Here is a 20,056-nt window from a genome sequence, read left to right as displayed (position 1 = left end):
ATGAATTTAAATTTCTATTTCTCTTGTGCTTATATGGCATTCGTTGTACAATTGTCTAATCTATTTTCCTTGATGAGAACCAGGAGTTTTGAGGACATGGCAATGAACATTTACTGTTTCATGCCTTGCAAAGTTCACGCACGTGTGTGTGTGAAACTAGAAAAAAATGTCCGACCTGGAAACTTTTGAGTGTTTGATAATTTTGTAACTAGACAAAAATGCTCCAACCCACTGTTTCTTCACCAAAATAGTATTCTATTGAGTACAAATTTTCAATATGCAAACAATTTTTCAATATGCAAACAATTTTTCAATGCAAGATATCTATTTATTCAATATAAAATTTCTAAACCATTCTGTCGTGGATCTAATCTTTCACACACAGGTTGTTTTCACATGTTGCATAACCATTTGGACAGGCGGCACAGGTTTCCAGTTTCTTATAAGGCTTGACACCGGCGTAATTTCCCCTGTAGGAGAAAAAGTAAATAAACAGATAATGCACAAATTCACAAACAAACAAAACATAAATGTGAAATTGAAATTCATAATTTCAATTGAGTGTAAATTTAAAATTAATAGAATTTCATGTGCATAGACCAATGTTAATGCATTAGATGCCATGATTTCAAGTGTTTAAAGATTGTTTTAAGTTACTTTTTATAATCGATGGTGTGGATGGAGTTTACAGAATAGAGAATAATGGGCAAAAAAAATAAAGAATAGAGAATAATGGGCAAAAAAATAAAGAATAGACATAAATGGGATGCTAAAATATAAAGAATAACTGCAAAAATTAAAGAATTGGGTAAAAAATATACTGATTTCAGAAAAGAACAATGTCCAGAATACTATTATCAAGTAAATACAGAATAGCCATTATTTTTAAAGATAAAGAATAATGAGCGAAAACAATTATAGAATACAGAAATGAAGGATACCCGATCCATACCCTCATAATCGGTCATCATACAGCATTGTTTTCAATTGGTTTGCCCTATGTCTTCTTGTATGACTATTTTATGAGGGTCTGGATCTGGTGGATTCCTGATTTTTGACTCTTTTCCGATGATTTTGTCGCATGATTAGAAAACATTAAACAGTTATTTCCCCCAATTTGCGCCGATGGTACACTTGAATTTACGTCTATTATTTGCTCTTACTTGTCCGACTACCACAGAGTAACAAACATATTGAAAAATTATATAATCAGGAGTCAAAAGTCGTTAATATGAAAAAAGTCTATTAACACACATTTAAATTGCGAAACAGTGAGTATGTCGCTTCGATAAAGTCGGGGCTTCAGACAATGTTACCATTGTTTCTAAGTTTGACAGATACCTACCCTTCTCCATAGTTACAAACATAGTAATGTCCGCTCCAGCCAGAAAGTCCGCTAAAAGAATTACAATAGTGAATACCACATCCTACGTATTCAGAGTCGGCCCACACCAACTACAAATAAAATCGTTAAAAAAGGTTAAACAGTAAAAAAATGCATAAACTTATCTTACAATGAATCATATCCTAGTATGTTGAAATATGAAAAGGATTATTCTGAGTAACCTTTAACTTTGATATACCACTCCCCGGGCCGGGTACCAGTCTATGCCCGAACAAGCTATACAAAAAATAACTAATAATAAAAGAAGATTGGTTGACTGTTGGTTGCTTAACGTCCAGTTGCAAATATTTTATGCATGTTCAGGACGATAAGCTTTACTACGAAAATGGGACGGACGGAAAGACGGAAAGGTCAAGGGAAAAAAATAATGCCCCGTCGCCTACGGTGGGGGCATGAAAACAGACGGGACTGGGACCGATTAGACTTTATCATAGTAAAGCAATGTTGCGATATTCAGTCTAGTTGTGTTCCTAATAGAGATTTACGGAAAGTCTCGGTTCCGACTGTTGACTCCGACTCTGACAGCAAAACTTACAGGGGTCGTCTCAAAAGCTAATTTAGCGGCGCACTTGATTCATTAGGAGTCCATAAACGGAGCATACCATCGCTCCACCGACAATAAGAATCAAAATTTGAATCCAGAGATTTCGTAACAGCACATTTCAATCGGATATGTCGTCAAGCGCATACACATGTCTATGAAGCCAAATACGTTATTTTGAATGATTTTTTTCCTGCAACTGTAATGCCATAGTTTTACAGATACGAAAATAAAGGGAACAACAAGTAAGAAAAAACGTCAGACTTGATATTTGTTGAAAATAAAATGTAGGACGAATGTTTTCTTCTAAGCCCCCTCCCCCCCCCCCCAAAAAAAAATAAAATAAACAACTAAAAGATAGCTCCCTAAGTTAACAAGTGGTGTGGGAGAAGCGGGAACATATAATCAGTGCTGACCATATTGCTTGAAAATATGTGCCAACAAATTGAAAGCTGGGGCGGCCATTCTGAAAAAGGAAAAAGGCAACCCAGGAAAATTTCTGCCAAGATTGGTTAGAGTCAACAGATGTGGATTAGAATTAAGGGGAGCCCAGAGGGACCTGGTCCCCTTTTCTGGAAAATTTTATTAAAATAACGGAAATGAATTAATGCCTGCATTCCAATATTTCAAAGAGCCTTGGAGTCGTTCGTGCAGTGGCCTGCTGTGAACGGATGGAGAGGAAAACGGGGTATTTGGCCTAAACTCCCTACTGTCGTCGGTGCAATCGACGGCATTTCTGTAGAGATATATAGGCCACAAATTGAGCTGCAAGAACTTTATTTTTTCCGGTCATCGTCACTACCACGCCATACATACGCAAGTGATAGTTGACAACGAGGGAAGCATTTGCTATGTCGAAAGAGGATTTTTAGGCCACCAAAATGATGCGCAGCAGTATAGGATGATGAGACAGATTGGAGCCGATGCACCGCTAATTTTCCAGAATAAAATTTATCCAAATCGGCATCCCGTAATTACGCCATTTTCACGACAGCAAATCAACAGAAAACCTGATCACCAGAAACGCAAGAGTCGAAAATTTAATAGAACCATTGCAGAATATAGAATTCTTATCGAACATGCCATGGGTGACCTACAAAATTATAAAGTGATGGGTACTTTGTGGAGGCACCCAAGACAAAAACTCAGACAAATTGTGGAGACTTGTGATGGGTACTTTGTGGAGGCACCCAAGACAAAAACTCAGACAAATTGTGGAGACTTGTGCAGGATTTGTAAACAGATGACAAACCTTATTTGATTAAATAAATCGTTGTGTAAAATCTTGTTATTTGCAAATTTTACCTTGAAAAGCTAATTATTTAGTACTTTTTTTTTAAATTTTGAGTCGACCCCCTTCATTTTACCTGTCGGAGTCGGTGTCAACAGTCGGTACCGAGACTTTCTGTAAATGTCTATTAGGGGCGCTAAACAAGATGCGATTCTGGGTTATGTGATATAGAAAATGAAATATGTATGGTCAAAAATATTACTGGATCTCTCTTTTAAAGGCTATTAAAAAGTTTGAATACAATTTAATCGACGAACACTTTATTTGCTATTTTGTGAGATCTGCTACATATTTTTAGAAACAAATCCACTTCTTTTATTCCTAAAAAGTAATATTGTGGGAAATTTTTTCTTTCGTTTTTATAAGTAACAAATGATGAATTAAATGTGTATCTTTTGACTGTGAAATAGTTATTGTTTGTCATGAACTTTAAAAGAAAATTCTTAATTATTACAGAATTGAGAAACTTTATTCCATTCGTTTAATTTATAATTAACTGTGTATATATAGTGTGTGCATATTCCATTGATTTCATTTATAATTAACTGTGTATAGTGGGTGCATATTCCATTGATTGCGTTCATTTAATTTATAATTAACTGTGTATAGTGGGTGCATATTCTATTGATTTAATTGATAATGAACTGTGTATTATGGACGCATCTTCCTCGATTTAATTTATAATTAACTGTGTATAGTGGGTGCATATTCTATTGATTTAATTGATAATTAACTGTGTATTATGGACGCATATTCCTCGATTTAATTTATAATTAACTGTGTATAGTGTGTGCATATTCCAATGATTTAACTTATAATTACAATGTACCTGTGTATAGTGTGTGCATATTCTATTGATTTAATTTAATTTATGATTAACTGTGTATTATGGACGCATATTCCTCGATTTAATTTATAATTAACTGTGTATAGTGTGTGTACATTCCATTGATATAATTTATAATTAACTGTGTATATAGTGTGTGCATATTCCATTGATTTAATCTATAATTACCTGTGTATAGTGTGTGTGCTTGTTCCATTAATTTGATTAATATTTACCAGTGTATAGTGATCTATAGTGTGTGTGCATATTCCATTGATTTAACTTATAATTACAATGTACCTGTGTATAGTGTGTGCATATTCCACCACTACAACTTTGAGTATCGTAGTCGTATTTGTCTTTCTCCAGATTCCAATATTCCACTGATCTTGCTATCATATAATTATTAGCTGTATGCAAAAGAAAAATAACTTAATTGATTGTTGCGTCCACTGACAAATATTTCCTATATATCTTTAACGTGAACTTACCATAACTATCTTAGATTTTCTATCAACACCAAATTTCCTTAATGTCACTCCTTTCCCCCCGTCTCAATGCCCCGGTACTGACATGTTTTTCGAAAATTCTCCGTCAAGCTATTCTTAAGAAAATAAGTTTTCAACTCCCTCAGACAAAGTCGACCTTAGATGAATTAGGCAATTTTATTTTGGTCCCTTTTTGTCAGATGGCTCATTATATGATTAGGTAACAAAATTGATAGGACAAATCGACTCAGGACAATAAGTCACAGGACAAAATGTCACAGGACAAAAATTCACAAATGATTAGTTTATGATTGTTTGAATATATATGAGAAAGTTTTTGAAATAATTTCTTTTTATTACATCGATACATTTTACTGTTTAGGGAATTGTTCATAAGCCTTGATAAATGAAGATTTATCAAATTTTAAGCATGCAAAGAATATATTTCTTGACACCATGAATCCATTTATAAGTAACAAGCCACTTTGACAAATTATTTTCTTAACAATTATTTTACCATTATTGATTGTTTTAGAATACATTTCGTTTACATTTCAAGAAAAATACAAAAAAGTTTTTAAAAATAAGTGTGTTTTTATTCACAGAAAAATAATCCCAAAACTGAATCGTGACTTTTTGTCCTGTAACTTCTTGTCCGTGACTTTATGTCCTGTGACTTCTTGTTCGTGACTTTATGTCCTGTGACTTCTTGTCCGTGACTTTTTGTCTGCTGACTTTCTGTCCTACTATCATCTTATGATGTCACCTTTTGCTTACACTTGTTTTGTGTTGGAGCATTCCTGATGAAGGTAAATTTATACACAAAAAAAGGCGCATCGTATGCACGAAATTTAAAAAGTCACTCGCTGTTATTTTCATTTACTGGTCGTTACCATGTTAGTCCCGAGGGCATAATCAGCTGAGTAGTCAGTGCCATGGAACTAGCATGTTTTTCATAAATAATCCGTTGGCAAATAAAGATATTATTAAGAAACTAAGATTCCAACCCCTCAGGCAAAGTGTGACTACTCTTTTTAAGTCCCTTTTAGCCATATAGCTCTTCACTTATTCAAGTATTCATACATCCTTGGCTTTCACATTTTAGGATTTGAGAGTACCTTATAAAGTAGGCATAAAACATGAAAGTTTTAATTTTCATTTTGACAAATTCATCTCTTATTCTTTTTTTTCTTGTTTAGTGTTAATAAAAAAAAGTTTTGATGGCTTCAAATTTTGATAGAAGATTACATACCTGTATTGATGTATTTGTTTTCGCCAACGTAATTAAATTCATCGATGTTCGAGCGACCACCATTGTGTGACCATTTACACTGTTCGGCCCAGCTCTGGGCAATAGCCGCTAAACCATCATCCCATTTCTAAAATATATATGCAATGAGTTCATACACCATATATTTGATATTTGAAATGAAAAGAGGATACAGCAGAAATTCAGAAAACAAAAGACACACATATGAAAACCAAAAACAATACATTTTTGTTTAGGGGCCAGCTGAAGCCCGCCTCCGGTTGCGGGATTTTCTCGTTGTGTTGAAGACCCATTGGTGGCCTTGTGCTGTTTCATGCTCTTTGGTTGGGTTGTTGTTTGTCTATTTGAAACATTCCCCATTTCCATTCTCAATTTTATAAACTAATAAAAAAGGGAACAAAAAATAAAACCCCAAACACTTAGATAAAACAAGCAAATGATTACAGAAAATACCTATACCAAGTATCAAATACAATTGAAAAAGAAAGAGACAACAAAGCACGTTTTGAAAATAATATAACTGGACGACAGAAAATTGATATTGAAAAAGTATAAATCCAGATAAAATAAGGTAAACACATCTTATATCCTGTTGTGGAGTTTCGAAAAAAAGCAGGTGATCAAAAACACCTCTTTTTTATTTTATTTATCCATGTTATTTTTTAATAGAAGATTCAGATATTCATTTTGTTAGATTGCTTTATAATCTTTAGTAACAAATTTTTTTTTGGCAAAAGACTAAGGTCTGATCGTTTATTAAGCGAAAATTCGAATTTTTCAGCTACACATTGAAAATTATGACTAAAATAGAACGGGAATTGAATCTTCGGAACCTAGGATTTAGGGCTTTATATCGTCATTTTGGGATAAGCTCCCTAAATATTTGCAAGAAATTATAAAAACAGTCAGATTTTACTTTTCTTTGTATTCCTACCCTCCGAAGCCCTAGTCAAGAAAAGGGTTCGCACTGTGTTCCTATCATGACCACCATTTTGTCATAGTTTTGAATTGTTATGCATAAAAGCGGATTTGGATTGAGGTCTTGAATTCTATATTCCTTAACGTTTCAAGACATTGCTCCTATGTTTTATTTCTTTTTCCACAGTTATTTTTTTCTTTTTCAACTCTCCAATATTCTCAGTTTGTTTATTTTTTGCCTATTTTTCTCCATTTCATTACTTCTTTTATGTAAACCACAACAAAACCCTCATAAATTAAGCTATACGATAAAGAAAGATAACTCACCATTTTTCTCATGTTCACAGATGGTGGATCAACGGCGGAACGATAGTTATTGTGTGCATCTACATATTCTTGCTTTTGTTCCTCGGTAAGACCACTACCTCGCTTTATAACAGCAGCTCCATTATGTACCAGTCGGCGTTTATCAGTTGTTTCACTATCATAGATTCTTTCCTTAAATAAAAAGAAAAATGATTTCAAAAGCCGTTCTGCATCATGTCACACGGTTACCGGTACAACCAATGCGGAGGAAGTAGAAGGGGAGGGGGGCGTAGTAGTATCTATACTACCAGAGACATATAATACAATATGTCTCTGATACTACTAATATTATATATCTCTGATACTACTAAGATAAGGAAGTCCAACATCAAGAATTCAACTTTGTATATAACTTTTTTAGGACATTGGTGTTGATTAAAAATTTTAGCATTCCCTGACTTTATGTTTTCCACATAATTAAGGTAGTATTTAAATAACAGAGAACCTAAGGTCCAGATTTTCAATCAAGTTAGCAAAATTTGATGCAGGAATGCAGATAACTAATGTGAATTTTCAGTTAAAAGAACAAATTTATAAGATGTTTATTTAACTTAAAAATATTAATATTTTTACAAGTGTAGATTATTTTTGATTGATTGTTAATGTTTTTAAATTTGCATTTTAAGGGGAGGTTACTCTGAAATAGTGCATTTTCTGAAGGAACCTACATGAAATTTTGCTATTTTATATTTTAGCTGGAAAAAACGTACGGTGACCCTATGTTTTCTTTTGATATTCTCAAAGCATTTTCTAAAAGCTATCTTCTCGTATTTTATTTTACAATTCTATAATTTAGTTTAGCTTCTAAACACATAATGATGTTTTTTCCTGTATAATCCATACAAAATGTGTCATTTTGTCACAACCTGTAGCTTGAGAAAATGCTCGGTGACCTATCATTTTATTATATTTTTGAACATATCACAATATATACTCCTTTTTGTCAAAGTATGAACAAATTCTATCATTTTTATTTTATACTCCCATACCACCTTAATATTACCGGGTCGAATCGGATACCGATACCAACAGTATATGTCACATGTAGTTTCCAGTTGTAGTTCTGTTCTGTACATGCATGATCCTCCGTTATATATCGGAGCACTTCCACTTGGGATATAGGTTTAACACTTAACAAATACTAGAACACACCCGCGAAATCGCGGGCATTTAGATTGTGGTTGAAAGTATGTAAACTGTTGTAGGATGAATTTTTGTAAAACATTTTATGACTGGAGAATTTCAGGTAAGGTATCAAAAGTCATAGGTACTTGGGGACAGGACAATTTTTTTAGCCCTCCCCCTTTTTTCCAAAGTACGTTATTTTTTGTCTTCTGTTAATTGCGATTATTTTCGCGTTTTTCTGTATACTATGAACATACATATACTATAGATAAAGAGTATTTGCTATTTTCTATCAATTCCAAGTTTACTATCCACGGCGGTCACTGATATATATCTGAGACTCTCTATATAATATATCAGATAGTAAACTTGGAATTGATAGTAAATAGCAAATACACTTTATTTATAGTATATGTATGATCATAGTATACAGAATAAACGCGAAAATAATTGTCCTGTCCCCAAGAACTAGACTTATGAAAATTGTGTGTAACTTTAAACAGTCCTAAACGGAAGTGTTGACTATGACTTAAAAGTCCGTCCGATGACGGAAACAATATCCAATATTTTCGTTTTCCTCCCAAAATAACCCAAACTAAATAATCATAAGCGAGGATGACAGCGGCACGATGATTAATTTATTGTGGAAGGAAGAGAAGCGACACACAAAATGATGTCTTCTCATTTAATAGTATAGATTTACAAGGATGTTTACATAGTGTGAAGGGGTGCTAAAATTTTAATAGTTTTATATACAGATGAGAACTGTAATAAATAAACCAGAATGGGTTCAAACAGAAATATTATGAAAGCAGAGAAAACTGTGCACCTTATCACATGACAATACGAATACTAAAAATCCTGGCTAAAATAAGGCGTAGGTACCTTAATACAGTCACGGACCCGCAATGTCGCAGGTGTGTTCTAGTTCAATAAAAACTTAAATGACACCAGACGACATCGTTTATCACGTGGTACCGTGCTTTCCTCTAGCGCGAGAGGTTGTGGGATCGATCCACCAGCGGGACTTGCAAATTTGTACTTGTTGCTTCACCGCTAACCATGGCCTTTTATAAATAATTTTCTGTTCTTGTTTAAACACAAAATTGCAATCCCACAATGTGCAAATTTAAAACATGACTGTCTAATTTTCAAAAATCGTTTTTTTTCCAATTTAAAAAAAACTATAATTATTCTGTTATTTTTTTTATACCACTGCTGGTGGACTATTTAGTCCCCGAGGTTATCATCACTGACATATATGACTTGATTTATATAATACTTTTCTTAAATTCTTCGTTGATAAATTGACTTATTATTAAGAAACTAAGGTTCCAGCTCCATTACGCAAGTATGACCTTAGACGAATTTGATTATTTGTACTGAGTCCATTTTGTTCGTTTATTGAGTTCAGTTAATTGTACATCCTAGGTTTTCAAATGTATGCGCTCCTGATGAAGGCGCTTTGGACGAAAAAAATGTATAAAGTGCTATTTCATCTTTATATTCTACAAAATCTCCTTGCAGTGGTAGTCAAAATGTCAGAATTAAGGATGTGTTGGAAAATATTATTTTTTAAAACTTGAAAACTGAAATTTAAGAATTGAGATACTAGTAGTGTTGACATATCATTGAAGAACAAGAATGTGTCCATAGTACACGGATGTCCCACTCGCATTATCATTTTCTATGTTCAGTGGACCGTGAAATTGGGGTCAAAACTATGATTTGGCATTACAATTAGAAAGATCATATCATAGGGAACATGTGTACTAACTTTCAAGTTGATTGGACTTCGACTTCATCAAAAACTACACTACCTTGACCAAAAACTTTAACCTGAAGCGGGACAGACGAACGAACGGACGGACGGACGGACGCACAGACCGAAAAACATAATGCCCTTTTAAGTGGATCATAAAATTGTTGTCATGTATCGTATTTTAATGCGCAAAAATTTTGACAGTAGTCTTTGGTAAAAATGTTATAGCATTATTTCAAATAAAACTGGCCCTTAACTTTATTTGTTGAGTATACATTGTCGACATTTAGGATAAATATTTTGTTTACAACACTTTAAAGAGGACCATGACTCATTTGCCGGTAAATTTTGGGTAAACTTCAACAATGAGACAGGAACCCTTCGACACAAATAAACCAAACGTTTCTAGAGGTCATCTGTCTGCGAGTAATGAAGAGTTCATCTGTTGAGAATGATTTCACGTGGATCGACCCTTATGTCTGTCAATCAGTGTCGAAATAGCATAAAAATGTCGTCTGGGTAACCCGAATATTACCTCGGATCTAACAGGACAACCTAACTGGACTTCAAGCTCTAACATCGACTCTGATCGACAACACATACTCGATTTTAAACACCAATGCAATGGCATGGTACATGTATGTTAACAATCTTTTACTACGATGTTCAATCAGGCCAAAATAAGATTAATATGTCTACCTTGTACATACCATATGTGTATGCATCAAAATGAACACGTGACAGTTGGATTTGCACATTTGGTAGGAAACAGTCACAAATTGCTAGAGGTCTCAATATCATGACATAAGGCAAAAAAACATCTTTTTGTTTTGCCTAGCTAACAAACAGTAAATAGTATTTCTAAACGTTAAAAGAAACTTACTATTTGTGGAGGAGAAAGTTCCGATCGGAGGGCTAGCTCTTCTGGCTCTTCTGGCTCTTCCGTTTCAGATTCACTTTTACCATCACCAACAACTCTTAGAATATCAGCCAACTTGTCATTTGTATTGTCGTAAATCGAATGAGCAATTGTCAGATGAAAAAACAAGTTGACCAAGAATACGGCTTTCAAAAGATGCGACATTTTGACACAAGAAGTTCTGACTTAATTTCGTGTTGCGCGGATTTTATACTCTGGTCAGTAGTACGTGGGTGCTAACTGAAACAGCGCAAAAAATTGATAAAATCAACAACATTCCATCAAATATAAGATACATATCAAATCTATACTTCATATTTCTCTCTAAATGGTTTTAAAATTATTTTCATATAACATGAACTATTCGAACTAAATTTTAAAATATTTTCAGGTTCATTAAAATTCCCATCGGGAAAAACTGATGACATAAATTTACGTTGAGACATGATGGGACTTGAAATAAAATAATGTTCCATTTAACGCCTGTAACGTTACATTTTATTTCTGCCCAGGAGAAAACATGATGGAATTATAAAGATGAAGTTGATATGATATCATTTCGATCTAGTTTTCCTGCAAGGAACATTTTCAAAGTTCAAAAATAGAGGTCAGTCATTTTAAAACGTATCCACTCAAATCAGATTACGTTGACGTATATAATCTCGAAATAAACCAAAAACAACATTTAATTGACCCCGAGTTAAAAGTCTATGTTGCGTGTCAACAATCTTTATTTGATGGGAACCATAAACATTTAACAAATTTTTCTTCTTGTCAATGCTTGCGTTTTGCTAAAAGGGGGGTTCTATCACTGACTGACATAGGCTTGTGAACAAAATGCGGTATGGGTTTTGCTCATTGTTGAAGGCCGAACAGTTACCTATAGTTGTTAACTTCAATGTCATTTGGTCTATGGTGGAGAGTTGTCTTATTGGCAACCATACTTCATCTTCTTATTTTTATAAGAACTGATATGGGGGTAATGACACGAAGACAGTAAAAAAAAATCCCAAAATACAGCACAGAAAAAGACATCCAAAGCATGACTGGCCATGGGTATACAATTATCAATACTGCAAAGTAAACGGGCTTTTATATGAGGGTCCGGATGTTGGGTCCTTCATTTCTGTATTCTTTATTTTTTTGAGCTATTTTTCTCCATTCTTTATATTTTTTGCCCATTATACTCTATTCTTTATATTTTAGCAGAACATTATTCTCTATTTTTATTTTTTGGTCCAATTTTCTCTTTTCTTTATATTCTTTGCCCAATATTCTCAATTCTGTAAACCCCATCCACACCCTCACACCCTCTCATGTCAATGGGTGTTCCATTCCATGCAGCTCAACTGTTTACGTTTTCGCTCCAGGTCTTAGGGCAACATACTGATAATCATAAGAACATACACATTACAACAAATAAAAGGTGTCAGAAACCTAAAACTTCTTCCACATTCAGTGTGGCTCAAAATAAGGTGAACTCGATTCTGTTATTTTCTAAACGCGCGATCATTAAACTTAAACATTCATATGTGTTACACACTGTCACTCATTAGCGCAGCTCCTACACAAGAATAGTACGACATATTATTTTAGTATGTCCCCAGATACGTATACGTAAACGCAACTGATATGATTAGATACGTTTTAAATTGACCGACCTCTAATATGGGAAAGTTTATGGCTGTGTTTTAGGCATTAGATGACACAACGAGTACGATGAAATGGTAGGAACTGTTTAAGTTTCCTAATTGTTAGTATGAATGTAAATCATGTATTATATCATGCAGTTATGAAGTATCTTTTACGTTTATTTACAGTTCAAATCAATAAATTCTAAATTTTACTTACAACTAAAATTTATTCCACAGCCAATATTTGATTCCGAGAAAAACGTTTTCATTAATAAGTAAGGTCAAATTTTTAAATGTCTTTATATGAAACTCAAAGGTTGATTTAACCCCCATATATGTACTATAATCTTAAAAACTGCGGATCCAGTAATCTGAAGTTTTGTAATGGTCTGGCTTTAAAATTTAAGTTATGCTTCGTTTAATGGTCTTTATTCTTTCTTTCCTTTCGCATTGCATTGATTATGTTTATTCTTTATCTTAATTTTGAACTTATTAATATTCAAATTGTAACTTTAACGATACCAATTTTTACTGCACCAGTAAAATTCAATGCAACTTATTTTGCTTTTTTGTTTTTTAACTATTATATTTAAATCAATTTCAATCAAAAAATTTAATCCCTTCAAGTTGATAAATGATGTTGGGTCGTAGTAACTTATAACTAACTGTGAAAAAAAACTTATAGTTAATCACCCAAAGGCGGTAACTACAGATGATAGGTTTTTAGACACGCCCATTGTAGTTATGCACGCCTACTTTTGGAGCTCTAACTGTTAGTAGGTATAAACAATTATAGTACAATCCTTTACTAAGAACACGATTTGCATTCATTCTTTACAGTTTAGAGACCTCGAATCCTACAATTCCATTGGTCCAGAGCTCTTTGTTATATAGAGGTCTGTCAATTTAAAACGTATCCAAAGTATCTGATACGTTGACGTATACGCATCTAGGGGAATATACAATAATATCCATCTCAATCCAATAGAAGAAGAAGATTTCTATTTCCAATTATGGGCCCCAAAGGGCTTAAACATTACAACATCAATAATTTTCACATTGACTATACAATACAAACAATGAGATAAAAAAAAACATAATGAGAACAATTTAAGTTCTTAAAGTGATATGTAGAGAAAGAACCTATATCTAATGTATTATAATGCACGTGTGGTTGATATAATAGATAACAAACAAACAGTCAAAAATAGATATCCATATATATGTACATAGTACACAATCAGTATAGATAAACTTATCATGATTTATAATAGATCAACTAGCCAAAAAGAAAAAAACGTTAAGAATGTCTACGAGTAATCCTGAATATATTCCTCGGTGTACTATTTTTGAAGAATAAAGGGGATCAATGTCATATGTCGTACTACCCTTCAGTGGTAGACCCCTTTTTTTCGTAAAACAACATCATCGCCAATTTAGAAAAGAAATGGTTTTAATTGTTTTAGGTCCCCATGAAATAAAGATCTTTGATATGCAACATAGACTTGGGGATTATGTACCCTTTTGTTGTTTCAATGCTAAATATAAAAAAGTTATATGTATATTAAGTTGAAGTGAGGCATTCAGAAATAAACAAATAAAAATGAATCAGTGCCACACAGTTTGATCCCCGTTATTCTTTAAAAATGATACATTGAGTAATACTGCCGGTAACTATTTGAGCAAATTCCTCCAGATGCGTATACGTCAACGTATCTGATACTTTGGATACGTTTTAAATTGTCCGACCTCTATTATTATGGCAACAAAATGACAACTTATAACTAGAGCATTTGCAATATTCACGTATCAGGATACGTGAACGGATCGACGTATACGTATCGGGAAGATTTGTATAAAATAATGATTTAGCCCCGATCTGAATTAAAACTAAATGCTTTGTAAAATATCTTCATCGGGAACAACTTGACTTAATTTATCCTTTCCTCGTATACGTGTTATACGATACGTCGATACGGATACGCCAGCAAATACGTGAATAATGCAAATGCTCTAATATTCACTTGAACAATTATTTCTGATAAGATATCAAGATACATGTAAAAAGGGCTATTCCTCATAACCTTTGGCAAATTCATCTGGTAATCAAATTTTTGTTTTGCTTGAAATATTTAATGTTTAAGTAAACAAATTTGCTTCAATGATAATTGACTACATACAATATATATATTATATACAGTACATATATACCTATATATAAGGACTCCTATTTGTACTTAGTTATCAATGTGGACTAAAGTGAATTCTGATACATGTCAATATAGAATGCTACAGAAATAAGTTAAAAACATTTTCAAGGCGACACAGCAGGACAGCAAGACAATTTGACGTCATAATTGAATTTTGACAAATATAGAACTAATATCAAACGAAGCACATGTTGATTATGAAAACAAAATATCAACCGGTCGGGAAAGTATAAATCTGGTAAGAATTAGAGAAACAAGTTTTACTCGGCACAAACCCCCCTTTCCATAATATGATATATTAGGTCAAAATATTCAGAGCCAGTTTCTGAACTGCAATGTATATCAGTACCGATCGGGGATATAATATCCTTTTTAGCAATATCGGATATTTGTTACTAAATTTCAAAAAGCTTGCCAAATTTATAGATACTTGTGGAAAGGACAATTTATTTAGCCCTCCCCCTTTTTTCCAAAATCCGTATTTTTTTTATTTTTTTATTTAATTATTTTCGCGTATTTCTGTATTATATGAATATATCAGTGACCGCTGTTGATAGTAAACACTTGGAATTTCTAGTATATTTATGTTCATATACATGTAATACAGAAAAACGCAAAAATAATTGAAAGTAATAAAAAAACCAAAAATTACGGATTATGGAGAAAAAAAAAGGGGAGAGCTAAAAAAAATTGTCCTGTCCACAAGTACCTATGGCCAAATTAGACACAGTTTTTCACTGACACAGACTGTCACACATGGTCAAGCATGCAGGCAGCCTAGTTTTGTATAGGCATAATGTTAATATGGTGGCGGTTAAACAAAATTTTCGTGATCACAAACATCCTACTTAATTCTATTTATACTGCAACTAGTTTTGTATATTTCCTAAATATAGTAACAAAGCTTTATTTTGTGCAATGTCAATTTCATCATGGATCACTTTTTCAAAATTCGTGAGTTCATTAAGGGATGAAAATAAGTTTGAAATTTGTGTTACAATTTAAATAGCTATCAATGTATTAATTTAATTTGCAGTATAAAAACGGTAATATTAGGTCAATGACAGAAAAATATAAACTTTTTTGTATTCGGCACAAAACTGAGGAAGGGTTAGTTAAAACCTCGCCCTTCCCCAGTTTTTCAGCCTCATACAAAAAAGATTATATTTTTCTGACATTGACCTTATATTGTATAAATAGACAAAGAGAGACGACAGACACTAAAGGGATATTCAAACAGTCAACATATAAACTGACAACGCCATTGCTAAAAAGAAAATAAAAGGCCAAGACAAACAACAATACACAAACCACAACATAAAAAATTAAAGACTGAGCAACACGAACCCCACCAAAAACAGGGGGTTATCTCGGGTGTTTTGGAAGGGTAAGCAAATCATGCTCCACATTTGGCATCCGTATGTACAAATGTAGAAAAAGTAAAACACCCATTAAAAACCCTCACAGTAGATAACCATTAATTTAATTAAGTGAAAAAGTCAATACTCAGATTTTATTTCCGATTGAACTTCGGTTTTTGTTGAAATGTACAATTAAAATAAAAATAAAAACTCAAATGTGTAACAATCTACCATCTTCAGACGTTTATTATGTGGTTATAAATTTGTTATACATTCATCTATGTTGTATTTAACTTAACGTACGCTTTGATTGATTGATTGATTGACTGGTGGGTTTTTAACGCCGTTTTCAGCACTGTTGTCGTTTTTCGTGGCAGTCAGTTTTAATTGGTGGAGGAAGCCGGAGTGTCTAGAAAGAACCACCGACCTTCGGTAGGAAAACGGACAATCTTGGCAAGTTAAGATTGAAGTCGAGCGCACCTGAGACTTGCGGAATTCGAACTCACAACCTCAGTGTTGACAGGTTAGTAATACAGTAGTTCGACTACTAAGACCACTCCACCACCGAAGACCCTGGGGTACTTGAAGCTGCACAATACTGTGATTGAAGTGAATATTCAATAATTTTTTTAAATGGCCGTGGTCTGAAACAAATTTAGGAGCACTTTTGTTCCTTCTCTTTCTCTGCTTTCTTCGTGAATCTAATTTTCAGATTTATAACATCAGCTTTAAACATCAGTCACATTGTTGGTTTCTATACGGTAACCAGTTGGTATATCATGTATATGTTCTATACGGTAGCCAGTTGGTATATCATGTATATGTTCTATACGGTAGCCAGTTAGTATATCATGTATATGTTCTATACGGTAACCAGTTGGTATATCATGTATATGTTCTATACGGTAGCCAGTTGGTATATCATGTATATGTTCTATACGGTAGCCAGTTAGTATATCAAGCATATTAAGCATATCATGTATATGTTCTATACGGTAGCCAGTTAGTATATAATGTATATGTTCTATACGGTAGCCAGTTGGTTTATCAAGCATAAGCATATCATGTATATGTTCTATACGGTAGCCAGTTAGTATATAATGTATATGCTCTATACGGTAGCCACTTAGTATATCATGTAACTATATGTTCTATACGGTAGCCAGTTAGTATATCATGTATATGTTCTATACTATAGCCAGTTGGTGTATCATGTATATGTTCTATACGATAGCCAGTTGGAATATCATGTATATGTTCTATACGACAACCAGTTTGTATATCATGTATATGTTCTATACGATAGCAAGTTGGTGTATCATGTATATGTTCTATACGGTAGCCAGTTAGTAAATCATGTATATGTTCTATACGATACAGTTGGTGTATCATGTATATGTTCTATACGGTAGCCAGTTGGTATATCATGTATATGTTCTATACGGTAGCCAGTTTGTATATCATGTATATGGTCAAGTACACTACAAATGGAATTTAGTAAGACCCAAGATAGATATTTTAGATAGATAAGAATCCTCCTTGTACAATATCTACTAGTTGAAAATTGAATTCCTATTTATACAAGTTAAAACCGAGTACAAATCAGATTTCCAATAAAAGAGCAATCTAGCGCGTTATTTAGCAGTGTTACGGTAATCGAAATGCTCCGCTGGGACCCGAAAATGTTTATACTACTGTAGAAATAAGAATATCCAGATGTGTACTATAGGAGGATTATGGATCGTACGAAATTTCTAGTAGGCTTAAGATTATTACTAAAACTGTAGTTATAGTATGCTTTATAATAACTAATGGAAGATTGAATTAAGACTGGAAGAAGAAAATTTAAAAAATTCTAATTAAATATTTCGTGGAAGGGCAGACTAAACATTTTCATAGATTGACGACTAATAACCATAAATAACACACACACACACACAATGGAGTTCTTTTGGAGTTATGCATTTTTAAGATCCACTTGTAAAGCCTGTCGTCAAGTACTTTTAGTAAAAAATTGTTATTCAACCACACCTACTGTGTTGTTACATGTTGTATGACTCATTAGAAAGGTATTTCACTTGACCCATAGATTTCATTTTTTAGTACTGTGAATTCTCAATGTTATAATATCAACATGTAGCCTAAATATATAAAAATAATAGAATCTAAAACGAGATGATGTATCAAATATTTTTGCTTTGTACGTTTTTAAGACAGAATAGTCAACTCAAACACGCCTGATCATAAAAAGGTGTACTCGACTCTCTCTTGTTGGTGAAATTATTGCCCATCTTTGGAATTTTTTCACTATCACCAGGGGCAGAGATGCAATTTCATGCTTTAAAAGGATCAATATTTTATCTTTCTGTGGATTTTTTTTTTGCGGAATTTACGCTTATGCACAAAAAAGATCCACATGTAATTGCACCTACCACAATCGCCCGATTGTGAAAATTTGTCTTTAATTTAAAAGATTACAAATATCTCGAAGCTCATTACTGAAATATAAGTAAAACAAGTATATATAAGATGCATAAAATCCTAAATTATGAACCTTCATTAAACTTTTAAAGTCCACAGAAGATCATTCACCTGTAAAGTTATCTTTATTTGGAGAATCCTGACCTGTTCACGTCCTAAATATTTTTGTTGATTGTAAGTATAAATATAAACGTTTTTCAAACACTAATTTTAGTTTGCACCCTATTATTTTTGTCAATATAATTTCACCACGATAATAATAATACAGAAGTCCACGCCGATTACACGTAATTGTTGTTCAAACACTGTTTTACATTTTACACCAGCACATGTACCTGCACTTGTATTGAACACACACACTTGTATAAACACATATAAAAACACACAATACTTTCAATTATTGGAAAGAGTTCCATATGGCACCCCACAGATTAAACTATCAGGTGTCAGGTATCAGCAATTGCCTCACTGAAATTTCGACACTGATTTTTTTTTTGTGTGTATTCGTTTATGGTAATTAAATACGAAATATAGCCATTTTTTTTTCTGTCTCAACCTTAATTTCTATAACTTAACACCGTTCCTTTTAAATTATTCTACCCGGATATAACTCAACATTAACCTAGTTACCGGTAATCATCATGGATCTATAGTTAAAAACAGACTCTTGCAGAAAAAGGAAAGCGGTACTGAAGGTGAGGAAGGAATAATTCTAGTAAACTAATGGATGTTATTTGTGATCACAATAGGTGTTAAGAGTTCCAGTTTTGAATATATTTTCATTGGAACTAATCCAAAAACTATAAATATGACTTACAAATCAAGTACTGGGGCACCGCACGACGGGAGCAGACCTGTATGAGTATTCATTTCCCCGTTTCCCCCAAATTTATTCGAATCGTTCTCTTTACAGATAAACAAATTATAGATAATATGAAACCTGCATGGATTACTTTTTATCCATGTTTCTTTTACCTTAAAATTTGAAAGAACATTCCGTAATCCAATTTTGACATTATTGAGGAATGGTAGGCCCTTTTGGAGGGATTTCGTGTTTTCTAATTCGGGACTACGGGATTTCGGGATCGGACCCCCTCCTACCCCTCATTATTCGATTGTCGATCTAAAATATCTTACCACTGTCTATTTCCAGAAGTAATCTGAAATCACGTACTTACATATAAACGGCGAAAATTGGCAAACTCCAATTTGAAAAAAAAACCAATTACTACTGAGTCGGTGTTTGTTCTGTGAAACTACTAGACTAATTCAACCACACGTGGCCTTAATCTTCATCTGGGTATCCAGTTTAAAAGAAGTGTTAAATGATCCCGCCGGACAACCAAAATGGCCGACATGGCTTTTTAAAATAAAACATAAAATTTACTCACTTAAGAGCAAAAAAAGTCAATAAGACAAGAGCTACAAATTAGTCAATCGCGGAAATCGTCAGTTGACT

At 33.3% G+C, this 20,056-nt stretch overlaps 1 protein-coding gene across 1 annotated transcript; it reads right to left on the bottom strand.

Moving 5' to 3' along the window:
• Positions 1-306: 306 nt before the first annotated feature.
• LOC127709413 (GLIPR1-like protein 1) lies at positions 307-11,181 on the bottom strand. Its single transcript, XM_052214950.1, has 6 exons — positions 10,876-11,181; positions 7,067-7,237; positions 5,804-5,930; positions 4,364-4,473; positions 1,346-1,455; positions 307-470 (listed from the first exon to the last, which is right to left on the bottom strand). The coding sequence occupies exons 1-6, from the start codon at positions 11,074-11,076 to the stop codon at positions 368-370; spliced, it is 822 nt and encodes a 273-aa protein (XP_052070910.1). The 5' UTR covers positions 11,077-11,181; the 3' UTR covers positions 307-367.
• Between the last annotated feature and the right edge of the window lie 8,875 nt (positions 11,182-20,056).

Source organism: Mytilus californianus, unplaced genomic scaffold, assembly GCF_021869535.1.
Source record: "Mytilus californianus isolate M0D057914Y unplaced genomic scaffold, xbMytCali1.0.p SCAF_7, whole genome shotgun sequence".
Taxonomy (NCBI): domain Eukaryota; kingdom Metazoa; phylum Mollusca; class Bivalvia; order Mytilida; family Mytilidae; genus Mytilus; species Mytilus californianus.
This window is presented reverse-complemented; position numbering and strand designations above follow the sequence as displayed.

Coding starts and splice junctions, on each gene's coding strand:
- LOC127709413 (XM_052214950.1), bottom strand. CDS start 11,076: ATGTCGCATCTTTTGAAAGCCGTATTCTTGGTCAACTTGTTTTTTCAT. Junction 7,238..10,875: donor AACTTTCTCCTCCACAAATA/GTAAGTTTCTTT, acceptor TTTTTATTTAAG/GAAAGAATCTATGATAGTGA. Junction 471..1,345: donor GTTTGTAACTATGGAGAAGG/GTAGGTATCTGT, acceptor TTTCTCCTACAG/GGGAAATTACGCCGGTGTCA.